Genomic DNA, 21,756 nt, shown 5'->3' with positions numbered 1-21,756 from the left:
AGAAATTCGAACCACACATTTGGGTAATTACTTTTTGGCACACTCTATTTGCACTAAATCCATCTATTTTTATTTGGCAGTTATTCCTGTTAATTCTCAAGATTTTTTTAAAAATCATGATACTATTAAGATACAGGAAATTTGAATTGCATTGCCAAGTATTTATCATTTGATGCAATACTATCATTTTTCACTCAATTCTTCCGTAGTTATTATTACTGATTTTCACATATTTTTTTTTAAAATCTCAATATATTTATCACATAATATGAATCTTGAAATGTACATTTAACCAGGCATAAAAATAGTCCAAAAAAAAAATGAACTTTTACACTGCAGACACTGGGAGGGTATACTGTGATATCAATAAGATTATAACTTCTAATTCTTTATTTTCTATCATAAGTGACAGAAGCATTTAGACAGTAAATTAAAATTTTTCTTAAGCATAATTTTTAACTTTTTTGATCACTATAATACATGGGTGCAAGTTGGAAAAAAGGCCAAGACTGAAAATTTTTTGACTGAAATACCTAACATACACAATACCCCCTTGACATATGCAAACTATCTAAGAAAGCTTTACCATAATACATCAAGTTTAACAGGCATGAAAATGGACAAAAATAAAAAAAAACTGAACTTTTACAATGCAGGTCACTGGGGGGAGGGGGGAGATATACTGAAATTTATAAAAGCAACTGAAGCAAGCAAATGAAGCAACTGACTATATGATACTGAAATTTATAAAAGCAACTTTTAACTATGCTGGGAGACTTTTATTCAATATTTAAAGTGGCAGAAGCATTTAGACAGTTAACTTTAAATTTTTCTTAAGTGTAATTTTAAAATTTTGATCACTAATACATTAAAAAAATTGAGCAATTACAGGAAGGCGCGACTATTAAATTACTTACTAATGAAAAATATATCACATCTTTACAGTAACTAATTCAAGAGAAAACTTACTTCTACTTCTTTCAAGAATCGCGATATTGGGTTTTAAAATCGTGTGAATATGAATCTTGATATTGGATTTTAAAATCGCGTGAATATGAATCGCGATTTTGGATTTTAAAATCGCGTGAATGTGAATCGTGCTGTTGGATTTTAAACTCACGTGAATATGAATCGCGATTTTGGATTTTAAAATCGCGTGAATATGAATCGCGATTTCGGATTTTAAAATCCCGTGAATATGAATCAAGCTGTTGGATTTTAAAAACACGAAAATACAAATTGCGATATTGAATTTTTTAAATCGCGCAAATAAGAATCACGATGCATAATTTTTAGATCACGTGAATACGAATCGCAGTGAGTAATTTTTACATAGCGTACAAATACGAAAAGCGATATCTGATATTACAACTGCGTGATAACGAATCGCAAAATTGGATTTAAAAATGCGTGAATACGAATCGCGACGTTGGATTTTAAACTCACAAGAATACAAATCGCGATATTGGGTTTTAAAAACGCTTAAATACAAATCGCGATATTGGATTTTTAAATTGAGTGAATAGGAATTGCTAGTACGATTTTTAAATCGCGTAAAAAAATTGCAACGCGTAAGTTTTAAATCAGTTAAATACGAAAATCGATGATTGATATTAAAATCGTCTGATTAAAAATCGCGATTTTCGCAGATTCCGGTGCAGTTCCTAATATTTAAAATTCCGAAAATCAGTCAAACAAAAAAATCAAATATCGGCGGTAGAAATGAAACGCTTAGACTCCTTTTCACTCTATAGCGGAAGTCGCAGTAATCCGACTATCGTTCGGGCAGCTTGGGTTTCTCCAATAGGACTTCCCAAAAATTTTAGTTTTTGGAACATGGTCGGATATTTTCAAAATTGGGAAGGAAAAAAAAGCGGAATTCCGCTTTTTCGCGGAAGTCTTTCATCCTTGGTTTAAATACTGTACAAAATAATATTTATTCATCTGTCTTTTGATAAAATAACAACAGGTCATAAGAAAGTAGACCAATAACGTAGACCTAAAAAGTATTTTTAAGGACAGAAAAAATAAATTCCGATTTCCGTCTTCGAGTCAGTCTTGATTCCGTCAGCGGACATTTTCGAAAGACGGAAATCCGTCCTGGGGACGGAAGACTTGCACCCATGCTATAATATTAAAGAAAATTACTATTTAATAATTTATAAGTCTTAATAATCATTATTTTGAATTAATTGCCAGTCAATCATTTTTTAAAACAGTTACTAACTTTCACCTCAAAATCTTCTGATAGATTGTTTCTAACAGTTTAGTTTTATTTAACTTATATATTTAATTTTTGTTTTATTTAACCTATCAGCATCAAATTTCTTTTGACTTCCATCGTTAAAATACATCAATCATACAATGCACCACACGAAAATGACACAAATAAACAAAAATGTGCACGGACAAACGTCCAAAAATAAGAACTATTGGAATCGAGAGAAGTATAATCTAAGACTACATAAATTTAATCTGCGTCGCCCGGCGTATAAAGAATCAGTGACAAACAATGACAGGTCAGAAACAAAACTGCTTAACACTCAACAACCTCATCCTTTCCACTCGACAACAGCGCACCTGCAGCAGCTACACCCAGTTTCTCCAGAAGACCATTCTTTCTCAGGAGGCTACTGATGGGAAGAAGTTTGTTCCAGGACTATCATTTAGGCGGCTTAGGTTTCCAGCAGTTATGGGGAAGGATTCTGTAATTATTAGACCCCCAAAAATTATGCTTTTGGAACATAGAAAATTTTAAAAATAGGGAGAAAAAAGGGGTTTCTTTTTTGAAGAACTCTTTCATCTTTGATTTAATTCACCCATTTTTGACACAGCCGATGTGGTTTTATCAAAATTTTTCTTTCCAGTTATTGCTGTAGATTTTCAAATTTTTATTTCATTTTATGTGATGCCTTGCTAAGTTATAAAAAGGATAGATGTATTTTTCAACGTCCAATATTAAATATAATGACAATAATTTTTTTAAAATCCTATAAATATTACTTTTTTTTTTTGCATAAAAATGAGCTTTTTATTCCGCTGCTCATGTACAAAAATGAAACTGCACATATAGAAAAAAAATTCAGTTAATTTCTTCCTCCAGCAATCACATAACTGATAATACTAGATAAAAATCAGACTATCACATGTTCGGAAACTATTATTTTTGTGAAAAGAAAATATATTAGACTTTATGTGCAACATTTAAGGTTCTATTTTGCTATCTATGAAATAATTCTATTTGGTGTGAGTTTGTGTATTTTAATGGAAAATAATAAATATTTTTGAATGCAATGAATTTGGAACTTCATTAATTACACAGCTTTCATAAAACTCACAAGCTCAATTCTAACATCCTAATAATTAGGATTTTGATATTTAACAAGACTCAGATTGAAAATTCTTTTACAATAAATAAGCACAAATACTTTGAATGAAAAAAACGATTATTATATAAAAAGTATCATCCATTCTTTTTTTAAGCAACAAAGCTATATCTTATACAAATTATAGTAATGATATGCTTTTTATATACTAATGTGTTTTATCTGTTAGCTATAAAATTGTAAACATATTTTCCATAAATTTTTTATTTCGGGTGCTTTTTAGTATCATTGTCATTTTTGATTCAATATTTTTTTACAAAAAAACAAACAAACTTAAGACACAGTAAAGGGTGGAGAAATAGTGTTTACAATATTTGTTAGTTAAGCCCTTAGTACTGCATTGCCACAAAAGCTTTCCAAATGTAATAAAATAAGTTTTTATAGTTTTATCTTAGACTGCAAAAGTCGACTGTTCCTTTTAAATATAAGAACAACAACATGATCTGCTGAAATAATAAAATTTATTTTTACTGACATAGACATTCAAACATTGGCACAACTTAAATTCAAAACATGGTACCAAAATTAATACTCATAAAAACAAAAGCAAAAATGATATTTGTATGTAATTATCACACAATAGGCAGTGCATTTTCAGACAATTATCTCTAAATAGGAAAAAATAGAGCTCCTTGGGCCACCAAAAATCAGATTACCTTATTAAACAGCAAATAATTTATTAGTATAGCAACACTGAGAATAAACAAAACATAGTAATTTTTTCTTAAAAAAAATCATCATAAAAACAATAAAGTATGATTTATAATTACAGTGACTTGTGAAAAAGTGACTCAATATCTCTTTTAATGTGCCATGAATGATAATGAGATCAAGTCACAATTACAAACTAAAACCGGGCTTAGTTTGTACTATGAGAGATGGCAGTTCATTTTATTAGGAAACTTGACATGATTATGAAGACCTGACTTTACAAGTTAAAATTCAATAATATGTATAAGATAAATCAACAGTAATTAGTTTAATGATATAAATTAAATTTAAAGGATCTAATAAAAATTTATCTATTTTACAATCCTTACAAAAAAAAGTCATTTAAAAAAAAGCATTTTCTGTTACCATACTTTTAAGTAGAGTAAAGAGATAAAATCAGAAAGCATCAACTAAATCATCTAAATAAAAATACACTGAAAAAAAGCACACAGAATTTTATAATGAATACTAATCTCTACTTAAAAAATAATCATAAAGCTTTTTTAATGACATGACACAGTTGATTACAATTGATCAAACGAAACAGTTTAAGGCATGAGTTAATGAAATGTTTTTAAAAAAATTATAACAATCTTACAAAATTGATTGCTAAAATTATGAATATATGACATTTTAAAATTACAGATCAGAACATAATATTGCAATGATACAATTTTTGACTGTTACATGATAGCACACCTTTCCCGACCAAAGTCGCCCTGTAAAGAAAAAGAAAACAATAATGTAGTTGTGTTATCAAATAACTTTACTAAAAGCAATTTATATGCATTTTAATCAAGCAGAACTTCAAAATTATTGATAATGCTTTTCATAATGCCAAAATGATTTTTGTAAACTACATTATCGGTGCTTTGAGGCCTATTGTTTTGTGTTTGATAAACAGCACCAATAAGACTCCATTTTTCTAATGCACTTAATTAAAAAAATTTATTTAATAAAGGTTTCCTTTACTTTGACAATATAAGTGTCTCAAAAAATTTGTATTTCAGAAACAAAAAGAAATTAAGATGAAATGAAAATTGTAATTTTATTTCAAATAATGCTGAGTTTAGTTAGCATTCAGAAATGTGAAAAAAAATTCAAAACTTCTGAATTTTTTTTTAAACATCTTTAGACGTAATATATTGGATCTAATTAATCATATTTACCTTGAGTAAACATACATTTTTCTCAATATTGACGCTGACAAAAAAGTGAATAACCGAAATTAGTAAGAATTGTTTTAACTGGTGATCTTTGCCACTTACTATTAGTTAAAAAAAATGCTTGATACTGAACAATAGAAATTATTGATACCAAATAAGATAATTTAAAAATTTGCGTTACACAATGACTTGCATCAAAATACTTATCCCTAAAGTAATGAAAATGAAAAACTAGATTTGTTCATGATAAGATAATAAAATTGGCTTACTTGTTGATGATATATTTCTTCAGGAGGATATGCACCAGATTCTAAAACTCTCTGTTCATAAGAACGTGAGATTCTTTTAGTTGTTTCTCTAACTGCCATTTCCTAAAAAAGAAAGGGGTAAAAAACCAAGCTAATAAGAATATGTGAGCATTACCAAATTTATTCAATAGTACTAATCGGAAGAAACGGAAGGGGGAAAAAAAAGCATTGCTTAATTAAATATTTAAGGATTTAAACTTACCTCTTTGTTATTATTTAGAAGAACAGAACTCATTGTATCGGCCACAAACCACTTTTGCCCTTTCATAACATAATCAGTCGGAGGAGAATGTGCAGCATTAGCATCAGAACTCCACACCTATAAAAATAAATACAATAACTGACCACTAAAACTCCCAAATTAAAAAATAAAATTCTTAGAAATTAAAATGGCTATCTTAACATAATATAATACAAACTATATAACTTACATAGCAGATAAAAAACTATGAGATTAAAATATATTTTATAATAAGTAAACCATTTGCATTCTCACTAATTATATTTACAATATATCTGCCAATCCCCATTTTTTAAAACACTGGAGATTTACTGCAAAATTAAAGAAAATGTTGAAGTTTTTTTTATGTGTTTTCAATTTAAATTCCTTATACAAAGAATCAGAACTAGTTATTGGAATATGGTGTTTTACAAGTGGAATGTAGTGTTTAACAAAATTAGTTCAAATAAATCCTAAATAAAAGAAAATTATTATCCCTTTTCTCGAACTATCAAATACTTAAGATCTAATATTGTGCATCAATTAATGACACACATCATCCACTAGGCTGAATGACAGGGAAAATTTAAAATGCCATTGTTGTCTCAGCAAGGCACGAAAGCATATCCTCAAGCTCATACATGCGTATAGATAAGCAAATTTAAGAATGTGCAAAATTTTAATGTACACTTTCAAAATGCAGAGATCCCATTGTAAAAAGGCAAGAAAATGCTAAAGAGTTGGCAGCCGTGCAACAAGCATAAAAAATAAATAATAATATAAAAAAATCTTAACTTCTCAGAGACATCTTTCATCAAAATTGTTAAGATTAAATCAGAGTGAGGAAGGGAAAACTATAATTATGATAGGACTCGAAGAAAAAAAATTAATAAACATTGTAATGGAAAACATTTCACAACTCATTACAATATTTACAAATAAAATTTTAGTATAGTAACCTTGAAGTTCATATTTTTAAGTAATACAGCTTGAACAAATTATTCAGAATTTTCTTAAAAACCATCCCCTTTACAAATTTTGATTCACAATTAAGTACTTTGTTTTATTTCGTTCACAAATAAATAAATATAAACCTTTTTTAAATCCAAAATTGTATCATAAATTCCTTTTACTATCTCTGGAAATAAGACTGCTAAATTAGATTAGGTCATTTTATTAATTCCACTTAAATCTTATACTGTGGAATCAAAATTTAAGAGGTGAAAAGATACAAACCGTTATGTATGTATCTGGTTTGATGAGAGTAGTTCGAGTAAATTTGTGAATGATTTCTTGATCACCAGCTTTGCGAACCAATTGCCACCCTCCTAAAGGAACCTCCTGCAAAATAAACAGTAATAATACATTTGTCTTCCACAAAAAAAAATCAATATTCAAAGAAATTTTACTATTAAATAGTTTTAAAGTTCTTTATGACATATGTTTCTAAATAATGAAATGTTTAATCAACACATTAATAGCATCCAAAATATTCTCCACATGAGAAAGTGGTTATCATCTAGCACCATGATTTGGAATCTTACGACCAAATCTAAAATAAGGAAGCTCATCAAATTGCTTTAAAATGTACTTTTCAAATTTTTTTTTTTTTTGACTTAATACATAGGATGAGCTGTGTTTTAAGCTTCGGTTTCAAGATACCCTGACCAACAAGTTAGTTCATTATTTAGACCAAACCTAAATGAATATTTCCTTAATTTGAAATTTTTATTTTCAATCACTTAACACCAACAGGGATTGGAACAGTCAGCATAATCATTTCAGAGCAGAAATTTCGTTCTGAAGCAGTTTAGAGCAATTTAAGCAGCTGTTCCAAACCTGCACCAATGTAAGGTCCGAACACTTATTTTCTTTTGAATTGCTTTATTTTATTAAGTTTTTTTTTTGTTGATCATCCTGCTTTTTGTTTATATGCACCAGTAATATGCAATTATTGCACTTGGTTCTCTCAATTCAACAGAGCAGTTGTCTCAATGTAGCTCTTTTTCTCAGACAAACCTTTATGCCCACAATAATCAACTGCAATTGATCAAGATGCTAGTTGGAGTTTCACTTAATGCCCAGAAACTCCGTCTTTAAGCCATTCAAGTCAAAAGTTTTGGCCACTATTGAGTGGCAATAGCATAGGGAGTTTTATCAATCGGAGAAAATCAAGGAATTTAAATAAAACACCCAAAGAGTCAAGAGAAAATGAATTAATCTGAGTTTGAACTACATAAAAGGATAATAATGTTGCCAAAAAATTCATCTTGGAATAAAGTGTTTCTTTTTTTTCGATAAATTTTTTTTGGTAAATATTTAACATAACTTCCATTCAAGAATTATACTAACATGAACTTATTGAATTTAATTAAAATTATAACACAATATTTTAAATCTATAGACATTAAAGTTTTTAAAAATGTACTAGCTATCGACAAATATCTAGTTTATTCGTCACAGTTTCATTTAGAAATTGCTTACAAACTATTTATTAACTAACCAACCTAAAATCAATGAGAATTTCCATTAATCAGAATTCCTAGAATTAAAAGCAGCAAGTAGATAATTAACAAGTAGTATACCTAGCACGGATACATAAAACAAAATATACCTCATAAAATGTCACTAAACTACACATTATTTAGCTAGGGGAAATAAAATAAAACTTTCTTTGTTATTGATATTTTATATTAAATTCAAATTATCAATTCATCAAAAGAAAAGATGAAGTTATTCTTACAGTATTGCCCTTATTGTGAATTTTGATATATTTTCCCTCTAAGTCGTGATCGGAGATTTCAATATCACTCTTAGCTGATGCTGTCACTTGCACATCACTGGCAGATGTCTCTTCACTCTCAAAATGAGCACGTTTCCTCTTGGCGGTTCTAAGAGGAGTGCGACGAACTGGTGTACTTCGCGATACTGATTCTCCCAATATGCTGCTTTCTTCATGAGAAATGTTTAACCTGTTGAAAAAATTTAACTAAGTAACAAAACTGGCTAAATATTAAAATTAAATTTCCCTTTTATGTTTGCGCTTGGTCTACTTTAAATAGTATTCAGTTTATTTACCTTAAGTATTAGGAAAGAGAATTAAATATATAACCTATAAATATGATAGGAAAAATATTTGCAAAGAAATTAAACTAAACAAGGAACATCAATTGACAGTGCATCTGAGATAAGAAAAAAATCTGTATTCCAACTTATTTTGAACTTTTATGACAATTGACATTAAAAGTAAACAGTATTAAACTTTAATAATAATTGTATTTAACATTGACAGTTGTACCTTAATACTTTGTCACATATATGAACATAACAAAGCTATATTTTCAACAACTAAGAACAAGTTTAACTAAGAAAATTTTTTTAACAAATTAAATGTGAAAAAATTTTTTAACAAAATATTTAGCAAGTTACAGTGATTGTGGTTAATTACTCGCTACACACTAAATTTTGAAAATTAATTTTTTTTCATGAAAAGTATATTTTTCAACATATTATACATCTTAATAATCTATACATTTTTTTCTCAAACATTGCAATTTCAACATGTATATATAAAAAAACACTGTTTATCAAAATTTTTACAGTGCTCAAATTCTTTGTGTTTATCAAAGAATCCTATAAATATAATCTAACATAACTAATTGAATATGTACATTCATTTTTTTTTTTATAATAGTCGAAGTATGGGTAATCTTTTTTATTTTTTTTTAGAAAGGAAAATTAATCAACTTGAAATATACAAACATAACTATACTAAGCATAAAGTAAAGTTTTCAGAGTTTCTGATGTTTCCTTACTTAAAACAACTACTTTTCCAAAAATAAAACAAAAAAAATCTTATTTCTTGATTCAAAAGAAGAAAAAAAAAACTGTTTTACTCCTGTTATCTTTACTAATGTGGAAACGCATATTAACGAATTCAACTAGCCCTTTAACTATACTGTTAAAAGACAAAAAGTAATCACATGCATTGTAATAGCTTAAAAATATTTTCTTGTTTCGAGACTGAGGAAATGATTAGTGTTACATTATATGCATGTTACACTTAATTTTGTGACTTCCCCCGACTTGATTACTTCACTCCCAGATTAAGAAAAGCGGATATTATACAGTATCAAAATTTAATGTAGAAAACCTTTTTGTAAGAAAATTTTAAATTATCAAACATATTACCTTGCTTCTTCTCCTTCCAAGAGTTTCCTATAAGCAGCTATTTCCATATCTAAGGCAACTTTGATTCCCAATAAATCTTGGTATTCATTGAGCTGAATTTGACACTCCTCTCTCAGCTTACGGTTTTCTTCATCCTTCTCATTTAATTTCATGGCATTCCATTCTCTTTCTTGCTCGATTAATAGCTCTAAATCTTTTACTCGGTTTTTAAGTCCCTCATTCTAGTTAGAAGGTAAGGAAAAAAAATTTATTATTATTTTCAGCACTTCTGAGTCATGCAATAAATGAATATTTTTTATTAAGTTTTGCATATTTCATGTTTTACTAAAGTATTTAGCCATTAAAATTTCTTCTTATTATGAAAAAAATGAGAGAAGAAAATAAAGAAAAAAGTTATGTTTAACAAAGATAAAGCTTGAAAACACTATAAATTGTCTAGCCTGTCTCGTCTCTCATACATACACACTAACATTCCGAAAATGCGTAGCAAATAAAACTATAGGGAATGTTTTTATCAAACACAGAATTTATTAAAAAATAATTTTTTAAATATCGTAGATTAGTTGCATATGAATAATGAAAAAAAAAAAAAAAAACTTTTCAGTTGTTTAATATAACTATGGTAAAATTGGATATTGAAATGCGAGTAAAATCACTGTTTAAAAATGGACCTTAAAAATGAACTTAATCTAGCCCCTGTGGCAGAATTTATTCAAGCTATCTGTGACAAAATTCTCTAGCTCTAATTTCTTTATGCAAGATACTTTTAATAGTAACAAACATATATAGTACTAATTTAAAATAACAAAAGGGTGTGTTTACAAATATATGTATATATTTTTAAATTAAACATGTAATAATTTTTTCTTCTAACACTATGGATGATATTCTCGCATTTTGTAGGGGAGGGGGAACGCACTAATTATTTCCTTCTTCGTAATTTGTAAAAAACCATAACAATAAAAAATAAATAAATAAAAGATTGAAAATCATGAAATCCGTAGTAGTAAGTGGCGAAAAAATGATTGATGACGAAATGCCGCGAATCGGACTCCTCCAAAAAGAGGTTACTCAAATGCGTGTCTAGTTTAGAGATTAGGTTGTTGTAAGACACATCGTAAAAAAAATAATAAAATCAGATTTAAAAACTATGGAGAAATCGATAGCAATAACAGCCAAAAAAAATTTATAAAATCATTGCCTTAAAAAGTAAATACTCAAATGCACAATTCAAATTTTCCATATTGTTTAAAAACATAATGGGACATTTAAAAGCCATGTGAAAACCAAAATCGATAACTAACGAAAATACAATCGAAACATATCGATTTACGATACTATCGTTGTAAATTGCCAAAAAGTGATTATTTAAATACAGGATTAATTTTCAAAAGAAAAATCTTTTTGCAAGAACTATGTAGTGTTCTGCAACAATGTCGCCGTGTTGCTGCGAATTTGCCTCACTACAGGCTACTAATCTAACTTACTTAAGCTACCTTAAGAACAAAACATTTTGAATTTAAAAATAAAACAAGAAATAACCTTACCAAAGTTTCCAATTCTGACACTTTAGATGATAAAAATTCTACACGCGTCTTGATAGTGCGACTTTCTTCTTCTTTACCATGAGCTGATTTAATTTTAGCCTCACAGTTCCTGGACAAATCTGCCATCTATAATTAATAGAAAAATAAATACAAAACAAAAAGAAAATAGTAACAATGTAAAAATAGATTTGATCTGAATTTTGACTATATACATAAAAGGAATTAAGCAGTTTGTAAGCTTATTAAAAACCTTACCTGTTTCTGATACATAGCTTCAAGTTCATCTTTGTTTGCAAACATCTGGCTTTCATATTGTTCCCTGAGTTCCCTTAGACTATCTGCTAACTTTTGATCATAATCTTGTCTTATGCTGGCATCAATACCAGAAATTTCAACTGTTTTCAACATTCTAGAATCGGACAGCTCCTATAAAGTAAAAAAGAATATGCTTACTAGAAATAAAACATTATGAAGACAAGAACTGTGTTTACTATGCCTGCAGCAAGTACTTAAAACATATATAATATGAAAGAAGTCTACAAAAATAGGAATAGCACACATAAAGTGCTGACAAAAAAAAAATGTCTTCATACCAGTAGATATATAGGCAATTTTTGTAAAATAATTTTTATAAACATATGCGCTTACTTTGAAAAACCTTTCATGTAACATTTGTTTTAATTCTAATTTAATCTGAATGTGACTATAATACAAACCACATAAGAATAAACATAAAGCATGAAGGCTATATTTAAGCATAAAGGTCATTTTTTTAAACTTGATGTAATTTCAAAAGGATTTTAATAAAATTAGAAGCATTTTAATATATCAAAAAGGCTTTGATATTTTTTTTTCAAACTTAAAATGTGAGACATCTAATCTTATATTATGAACAATTGACACTATGCTTGCTAATTTAGATATTTTATTTATGGCAGTAATACAAAAACACAATAGAAATACACTTTATGATAATAGAAATAAGTAGAAATATAATTAATAAAATATATTACTACTTCTTATTATATCGCTAAAGCAACCTTACCAATGAGTTAAATGCTATACATGTGCAGCTAAAAGCGAGTTGAACTAGTTCAAAATAAAACATATCAATTGAAATTTTTAAAATAAACAAAAAGCCTCAGGTTATTTACAACTGAATGTTTTCCAAAATGGGATAAAATATTTCTTCATAGAATTAGCATAACAGTAGAGTCCAAACTATCTGCGGAATCGGATGGCAATAGCACCCTGGATAATAAAAATTGCAGATAGTTCGAAGAAAAAAAAAAAAAACTCGAAAACTAAGGTTGAAACAAGAAAAGTTAATTTGAAATGTATCCATACCTATGAATATATTTTAAACATACAACCAAAATCTTTGTCTAACATGGACTCTATTATAATAAAACTTCAAAAAAATAACAACTAAAAATTCTTGAACATAATCTACAATTATTTTGTTATCTAAGTAATATTTCTGTGTTAAGAAGTTATTTAAAAAGTCGGCTTTCAATAGAAAATAGTTAATTAAAATAATAAAATTAACAAACCTTTTCATATACTGTCTCTTTGAAAGAAATTTCTTCCTTCATGCTCTGCAATTTATTTTCTAAATCAGCGATCTTTAGCAGACTTGAATCGTACTGATCTTTTATTTCGGCTAGCATGGCAGCAAGACTTCTTCTTTCTTGGTCGCATTCCTAAATTTAAGACAAATACAAAATTAGTTATCAGAAAATATTAAATTAGTAAAAAGATGATTTTCGTTAAAATTTTTTTAACTGAAACTAAATATACCATATATCTTTATTTTCACTACATATAAAGGTATTTATTAAAAATAATACTTTAAATTAGGTTCAGAAAAAACATAAGAAAAGGTGAGATAATTTATTTAAGAGTATTTTCAAAAATAAAAATTAGTTCAGAATGAAAACCTTTACATACATATATATGTAAGTAACAAATTTAAAGAATCCAGAACATAATTTGTGTGAGATTTAATAACTTCAGCAGTGCCACATTCTACAATGAATTTTACATAGGTACCAACATGGCTAGGAAAATATCCAGGAGATTTTACAAAATATAAATTTCATGATAATTTTTGCATAATGTAGTAAATATTTTACACATAGGAAATTTTAGGCATCAAAATAAAAAAACTGCAATATTTTCCATTTATGATTGACATAAACATATTTGAAATATTATAATGTCTGTTTACTTCTAATTTCGAATATTAATAGACATTTAATTCATCAAAGAATAGTTTGTTACAAAGAATAGTCTGACCAGAAAAGGACGTTGTAATCACTCACAATAACTCTGTAATCGCTAATGTGGCAGGCAATGGATTGAACTAGATGGCTTATTTGAAAGCCCTATTTCGTACCATCATATTGTTTATTAAAGTTTGTTTGTTTTTAAACATGGTTTATTTATTCAATGCACCCATTCACAACTGAATCATTCTGCAACATAGGTAAAAGTTTTTTTTTTTATTAATTTAAAAAGAGTTCTGAATAAAAATAAATTTATAACTTTAGAACAAAAAAAGTTTTGAACTGATATCTACAAATGACATTTGCTTCATTATGTATTACTACTAATACTTATTTAAATATTCAAAAAAACCATAATCTGTACAAAAATTCTACTTCAATACGAATTTTTTTAGGAAACTTACTCAACGTCCAAAATGTACAAAAACCAGGAGAATTTTAATTAAACCAGTAGACCATGAGAAACTGGCAAAATACAGTAGAATTGGCAGCTAGATTCTACTTCATCCTTATCTGCAAAGTTCTACATCATGCCTTACGGCATCTTAATTTAAGGGAAAATGTATCACATTCAGAGTTCAGAGGAGAATGTGAAATATTTTAAAATGTTGTAGATTTAATAATTCTTTTGTATTATCTTTTTTTACGTTGGAAAATTTCCTGATTAACTATTTGAGCACCCCTTTTATACACATTACATACCATAAATTTATTATAATCAATAATATGGGATGGACTTATACAGGAGCTATTTAATATATTATACAAATAACTAAACATTACTACCTATCATGGTATTTATCTTAGAATCATTATTCGCTAAGACTAAATTAGACTTTTTAAGAAAATTAAGATATTGATTATGCATTGATTTACCTTAAAGTTCTCTTCCAATTTTTTATGATCGGACTGAAGATGGTTGACTTTATTTTGAAGATCTTGATTTTGATGATCCAAACTATTAATAGTCTTTTCAGCAGATGCAAAATCTCTTTCCTTCTTAGTTAACCTAAAAATACAAAAATAATCAGTTACTGATACTCCAATATTGTTTTATTACAGGTGTTTATCTGCCTTTAAAGAAAAAGATATTAAACGAGTAACCTACTGCAAATTATTCTTTTATACAACTACTAAGTATATAAGGTGAAACATTATTTTATAAAGAATGTTTATAGCAAGTAGTAAAAGAAAGTAAAAATACAAGACGCATTGCAGACCTTATATTTTAATTCTTGAATATTAAAAGAATAATAATCAATAAATTCTATTGTTCAAGCTTTTAAAAGTATTCAATTAAACCACATATGACTAAAGAATGTCATTATTTGATATTTCCAACTCTTTTTATAAATTTTCCTTGAAAGCAAATATATCCAGCAATCAGGAAAATTTTTGCATTACGACCTGCGCCTAAATGCCAAGTTTTCCTGACAATGGAACAATAACAAATAAAACTTTATAAAAATAAATAAATAAATCACAGAGAGAGTCCAACTTAAATGAAGAATATGAACTAAACTAAAATAGCAGGAATGACAGTGGTCAGAAAGCAAAAAGGATGTATTAATACAATATTTTTGAATATGATATAACACATGTTTGAACAATTTTATAAAGAAAAGGAAAAATTTAGTGACGGATTTCTAAAATGCAGAAGAGTAAGTAGCTATGTGAAATGGTAACTAAAAGGCAGAAAAATCTCATCCTTGAAATATACCCAGATTTCGAAGAAAAAAACTTCTAGGCAGGAATATTTTCTTATTGGGCCTACTTAAAATTTAAGCTACAGCTGGGAAATAGAATGAGAGAAATGTAAAAAACATTTAGGAAGGAAATCAACTCGGAACTGGTGAAAGATTTACAAATTAGAAGCACATGCCAAAAAAAGTCACCAAGGACAGAAACCAGAAACATACATCAAACTAAAATAAAAAACTTTATATGCAATTTTAAAAATCCCTTTGCTTAGCAAAGGTAATTGATGTGAACAAGAATGGATAGTATGGACAAATATTCTGTAGACTGTGTATAACTTATAGCAACCTTCCAGGCAAATCTTTCTTTTGTTAAATGTTTATGCATAAAACCCTTTCGTGACTTGGTGATGTAGTTAGGGGTCTGTTGTCTAGGTTTTTCTGAGAGGTACCTATTTTGTGAAAATTTAGACATAATTTGTGAAAATTAAAAATTATATTAGAAAATCAACACAAAAAAATTTAATTGTAAGAAAAAGTATTTTGCGAAACTACCGTTTTTCCTAAAGTTGAATTTGTGAAAATTTTTGCATTACGACCTGCGCCTAAATGCCAAGTTTTCCTGACAATGGAACAATAACAAATAAAACTTTATAAAAATAAATAAATAAATCACAGAGAGAGTCCAACTTAAATGAAGAATATGAACTAAACTAAAATAGCAGGAATGACAGTGGTCAGAAAGCAAAAAGGATGTATTAATACAATATTTTTGAATATGATATAACACATGTTTGAACAATTTTATAAAGAAAAGGAAAAATTTAGTGACGGATTTCTAAAATGCAGAAGAGTAAGTAGCTATGTGAAATGGTAACTAAAAGGCAGAAAAATCTCATCCTTGAAATATACCCAGATTTCGAAGAAAAAAACTTCTAGGCAGGAATATTTTCTTATTGGGCCTACTTAAAATTTAAGCTACAGCTGGGAAATAGAATGAGAGAAATGTAAAAAACATTTAGGAAGGAAATCAACTCGGAACTGGTGAAAGATTTACAAATTAGAAGCACATGCCAAAAAAAGTCACCAAGGACAGAAACCAGAAACATACATCAAACTAAAATAAAAAACTTTATATGCAATTTTAAAAATCCCTTTGCTTAGCAAAGGTAATTGATGTGAACAAGAATGGATAGTATGGACAAATATTCTGTAGACTGTGTATAACTTATAGCAACCTTCCAGGCAAATCTTTCTTTGGTTAAATGTTTATGCATAAAACCCTTTCGTGACTTGGTGATGTAGTTAGGGGTCTGTTGTCTAGGTTTTTCTGAGAGGTACCTATTTTGTGAAAATTTAGACATAATTTGTGAAAATTAAAAATTATATTAGAAAATCAACACAAAAAAATTTAATTGTAAGAAAAAGTATTTTGCGAAACTACCGTTTTTCCTAAAGTTGAATTTGTGAAGGTACCGTTAAACGGTAGTAAATTTGGCCTGGACAGACCCCTGGTAGTTCACATAAATAGGTACAGAAGAAACGCTCTTCCTATATTCTGTTCATCATGAACCAATAATGAAAATTAGGGATGTACCGAATATTCGGCTCTTTTACCGAATATTCGGCCTAGCCGAATAATGAAGTACATGTTGTTATTAATTATGCTGCTATTATTAATTATTTAGATTTGTGAAAGCCTTATTGTTGGCATCAAGATAATTAAATTATTACAAAAAATACATCAAGTTGTTAAATTTTTTTTAAAATATAGAACGTTCAAAAAAGAAAATTTGTTAATATTTATTTCATTTTTAATTTAAAATTTGAAAATTATTTAATAACAAAATTAAAATTTCAAAAGCGAATTTTTTTAAAAAGTTCTTAACTTTCTGAGTTTTAATAATTTTTCTGACAAAAAAGAAAGTTAAGAATACATTAAACAGTAGTAAATAATGAGTTCTTATCTTAAATAAAGTAGCATATAAATTACAAGTATAACTATAACTAAAATATGCCATTATTAATTATTTAGATTTATAAAAGCCATATTGCCTTGTTATTGGCATCAAGATATTTAAATTATTACAAAAAATAAATAAAGTTAAATTTTTTTTAAATATACAAAGATTAAAAAAGCAATTTTGTTAATATTGATTTAATTTTTAATTTAAAATTTGAAAATTACTTTAATTACAATCAAAAGAGAATTTTTTTTTAAAAAGTAAGTATTCGGCCCCATCACTATTCGTTACATCACTAATGAAAATAAAGTAAAATTTACTGTTTATCACTAACACTGTATATATTTGCCAGTTTCATATTCAGTCGGCCGTTTCTTTTTTAGTTACCACTGGTTACAACTTTGTCAAAGCTAATCGACATAACTACGGAGTCAATCAACCAAAGAAAATGCTAAGTGTCCAATGGATTTATCTATTTCATTATCCGTTAACTCTAAACAGAATATATCTGAATATGATTTCATCAAAATTACATTTTAGTCTCAATACTAAATTTACTGTCAGAAACTAAGTTGGAAAAATAAAATTATTACTATCCAATATTCAGAGAAAGGCTGTGAACTATATGAATAACTTACAGAGCACGGCTAAGAATATATTTTGATATATTCACTTAAATCATTATTTTATTAATATTTCAGACCATTCCGGACGTAAAGTGAAAAGGCAATCACGGCACTATTGTTTGGGTGATTTTTTTTCCGGCATCGTGACAGGATATATTTCTTTAATGGCATCTACCAAGGCAACTATAATCGCCAAGATGCCAAATAGATTTTAAACTTGAAATTTAAAAACAAAAACAAAAATTTTGCTTGGAGGTGACTAAGAGTTATACCTTTCAAGTTGATTTCTTCTGTGATATTTTTTATTAACTTTTAGTTTCTCACGGGCCGCTGCTGGGAAGTTGCCAAGACTTGGCAGCTATTTGTCCTCAAATCATGATACTGAAAACTCCCTTCATGATTTGTAGCAGGATAATTGCCAAATCTTGGCGGTTTTCAGGCAGCAGCCCACAAAACACTTTTTTTAAAAAGTTTAAAACTATTCGGTGCCTTGCTAATTGTTCTTGACATGACAGATCCTAATAAGGAAATATCTCTGTTAAAAAGTTTATCAGAGCTTTTGAACATGAGTATTTGTCTAACCTCTTATATATCTGTGAAATTATAAAATATTTTTAAAAAATCGTTAAAACATTAAGGCGACTGAAATTGAGGTGATTTGTTTCATTTGCAATCATACTTTTAGCTTCTGGCAATCGAAAGCTTATTTACTTTAATAGTATTGTGTTTATAGCATTTTCTTTCTCATTTAATTTGATTTCCAGGGGTCTGTCCAGGCCGAATTTACTACCGTTTAGCGGTACCTTCACAAATTCTACTTTAGGAAAAACGGTAGTTTCACAAATTCAATTTTAAGAAAAACTGTAGTTTCACAAAATACTTTTTCTTAAAATTTTATTTTTGTATCCCTTAAGAAACGATAAATCCACATTTTTACCATATTTTTGTGTTGACTTTTAAGTATAACTTTCAATTTTTCACAAATTATGTCTAAATTTTCACAAAATAGGTACCTCTCAGAAAAACCTAGACAGACCCCTGATTTCTTCAAATTTTAAATAGATAGCTTTAGTGTAAAAGAATGCTTATCAACTTCTGAATCAGAAATGGTAACTGAACATTACAGGAGTTTAATCTCATTATTAATTACTTTACAGGGTGCATAGCCAAATTATTCTACAAAAAATAAGCACCTTTTAAAACACTTTTCAAGCACTAAAAAAATATTTTTAAGCACTTTAAAAAAATGCCATAATTAGGCAAGGTTGGAAAGTTTTTGACAATTGATGGTTTTCTTGTAACCGTCAAGTCAAGTAAAAAAAAAAAAAAAAAAAAAAAAATTTGCATTGTTTTTGACAATTGTCAAAAATCATGAAATTTTGAATCATGTAAAACAAATGGCGTTTTCATACGCTACGGACTGACACTACGCCAAAATAGATTGGGGTTAAATTAATTGGGATAACGTTGAATAGAACAATGTGAATTGTTTCTTTTTTTGCATAATTCATAGCGAAAGTAAAGGAAATCAATCAGCACGGTAAAGGAAAAATCTCATTTTTAAAAAAGGGAAAATTAAGTACTTTTTAAAAATACCCAATGAAAAAAAGCACCTTTAAGGACTTTTGAAAACGAAAATAAGAACCTTTAAGCACTTTTTAAAAACGCTACACACCCTGTCTTAAAAGATATAACTATTACAATAAGTTGAACTGGCAGTTCAAGTGCTAGCATTTTTGTTGACCACTTAAACTTTTATATGAATACTAATAACTAAAAACATCTTAACACCTGCAATGATGAAATATAGCTGGTCTATTACTTTACGAGGTGCTTATGTCATATCTGATGATGAATCAGAACTGAATCACTCAGTGCGTCAAAGAAAAGCAAGCAGTGTTCAGAACCATGACATTGCCACTTGAACTGCTTTAAAATCTAAGCTATCACCATGAAAAGTATTTAATGCAAACTAAGGGAAATTCTGCAGTTGTTGGAAAGTATACATGGGCCATTCGGGCCCGAATGATATGAAGGTTGTGCATTACAGTCGTATAGTAACAACCTCTGTCATGTCAGAAGTTGAGCATATTTAATATGATATTTCGGTGATGGTAAAACTTATTATTATTCCTAAGTTTTTAGTTTATATTCAATGAAATATCACATTTAACAGTCAAGTTATCAAGGTAGTAAAGTAAAAAATAAACAGCTATATACCCTTAAAACTGCTTATTTACAAAGGCTTTTCAACATAGTTTGTGCCCATAATCGCTCAAATTAAATATCATGAGATATAAAACTTTCTAAACATATAACATTAAAAATGTCAACTGTTTCAACATGAATTTGTCATAACAGGCATATCAAAACAAAACCTGAATATTAATTCAAATTTAAATAAATAAAACAGATTAATGTAATCAATTAATGCACATTAAATACTTACTTTTTCTGTAATTCACCAATATTAGCTCGAATATTATTCAATTCAATGAGTGCTTGAGCTTTTTCCTTACTGGTTGCATCAAGTGCAGTACGTAACCCACCGATTTCCGAAAAATACTGTTCTTTAGTAGTCTTTATTTCCCTCTCGTATTTCTCTTGAATCGTAGTGACTTGACCACCAAGCCGTGAATTTTCATTTTCTAAAAATCGTACCTTATCAATGTAAGTAGCCAAACGATCGTTCAAATTTTGCAGCTGCAATTTTTCTTCCATACGAGAAACACGGGCCGGGCTAAGAGGAGTATTTTTCTTAGATTGGGAAGTACTGGCTCCAGCTGACTGCACAGGAGTGGACGCAGTCGATTTTCTTGTTTTTGAAGACATGATAATAACTTTATTAATACTAAAATATAAATAATTATAAGCCGGTAAACCGCACCCCACACGAAGCTAAAATGGCAATTTCGCGGCGGTTAAATTTAGCCGTTAGTTGCCAAACGCTAGAAATTAAAATAACAAGTTTTGAAATTAGGACAAGCTAGTGATTCAACGTTTAAAACGGTCTAGTTCGTAAAGTCGACGAGGGTTTCGTGGTAGATTCCTTTTCGGGGACATTCTTACTGCATACAAAAAATTTGGGAATTCGGTATGAGACCGAGAACGTGATTTGCTAGTTTTCCCGCAAACGTTTGCCATACAACAAGAACGACTTCAAAGTATTTCAAAATTTAAACGTTGTTAAAAATATAAATTTCTTGATGAAGACTAATAGCTTTAATAAATTATTGAACCTGTGAAAATTTCTAATGCGCACATGTAAAACTCCTTTGTTCTTGCCATAGATATAAAGGCAGAAAAATCAATCACTGGACCAAACGGACGTCATGGTGAACTTTGACCTCACTGTATATAATTTGTTCGTTTTTATTTAATTTTTTTTAAATTGAAGGGAATAAAATTAATTAATAACATTCAATCTTTGTCTCTGTGCCAGAAAAATTTGAAATTAAAAATTTTACAGATGTTAAATTGAATTTTTTTGTTAATTTTTAAAAAAAACTAATATATTCTTAAAAATTTACTTTTTTAAAAAAACGCAATTAACTAAAAAAAACGCAATTTAAGTACTTAAAAAAATAAAATAAAGAGAATTTTTGTAAGCAATCTAAGCTGCCCAAAGCACTAAATTTCAAATAAAGCATAA

At 28.3% G+C, this 21,756-nt stretch overlaps 1 protein-coding gene across 1 annotated transcript; it reads right to left on the bottom strand.

The window, feature by feature from the left end:
• Positions 1-3,830: 3,830 nt before the first annotated feature.
• LOC107439873 (lamin) lies at positions 3,831-21,117 on the bottom strand. Its single transcript, XM_016052604.4, has 11 exons — positions 20,554-21,117; positions 14,694-14,826; positions 13,083-13,232; positions 11,785-11,955; positions 11,530-11,655; positions 9,983-10,203; positions 8,535-8,763; positions 7,028-7,132; positions 5,774-5,890; positions 5,533-5,634; positions 3,831-4,816 (listed from the first exon to the last, which is right to left on the bottom strand). The coding sequence occupies exons 1-11, from the start codon at positions 20,934-20,936 to the stop codon at positions 4,781-4,783; spliced, it is 1,773 nt and encodes a 590-aa protein (XP_015908090.1). The 5' UTR covers positions 20,937-21,117; the 3' UTR covers positions 3,831-4,780.
• Between the last annotated feature and the right edge of the window lie 639 nt (positions 21,118-21,756).

The sequence above is a fragment of the Parasteatoda tepidariorum genome, chromosome 2, assembly GCF_982258835.1.
Source record: "Parasteatoda tepidariorum strain Cologne lab strain chromosome 2, Ptep-v5.0, whole genome shotgun sequence".
Lineage (NCBI taxonomy): Eukaryota > Metazoa > Arthropoda > Arachnida > Araneae > Theridiidae > Parasteatoda > Parasteatoda tepidariorum.
This window is presented reverse-complemented; position numbering and strand designations above follow the sequence as displayed.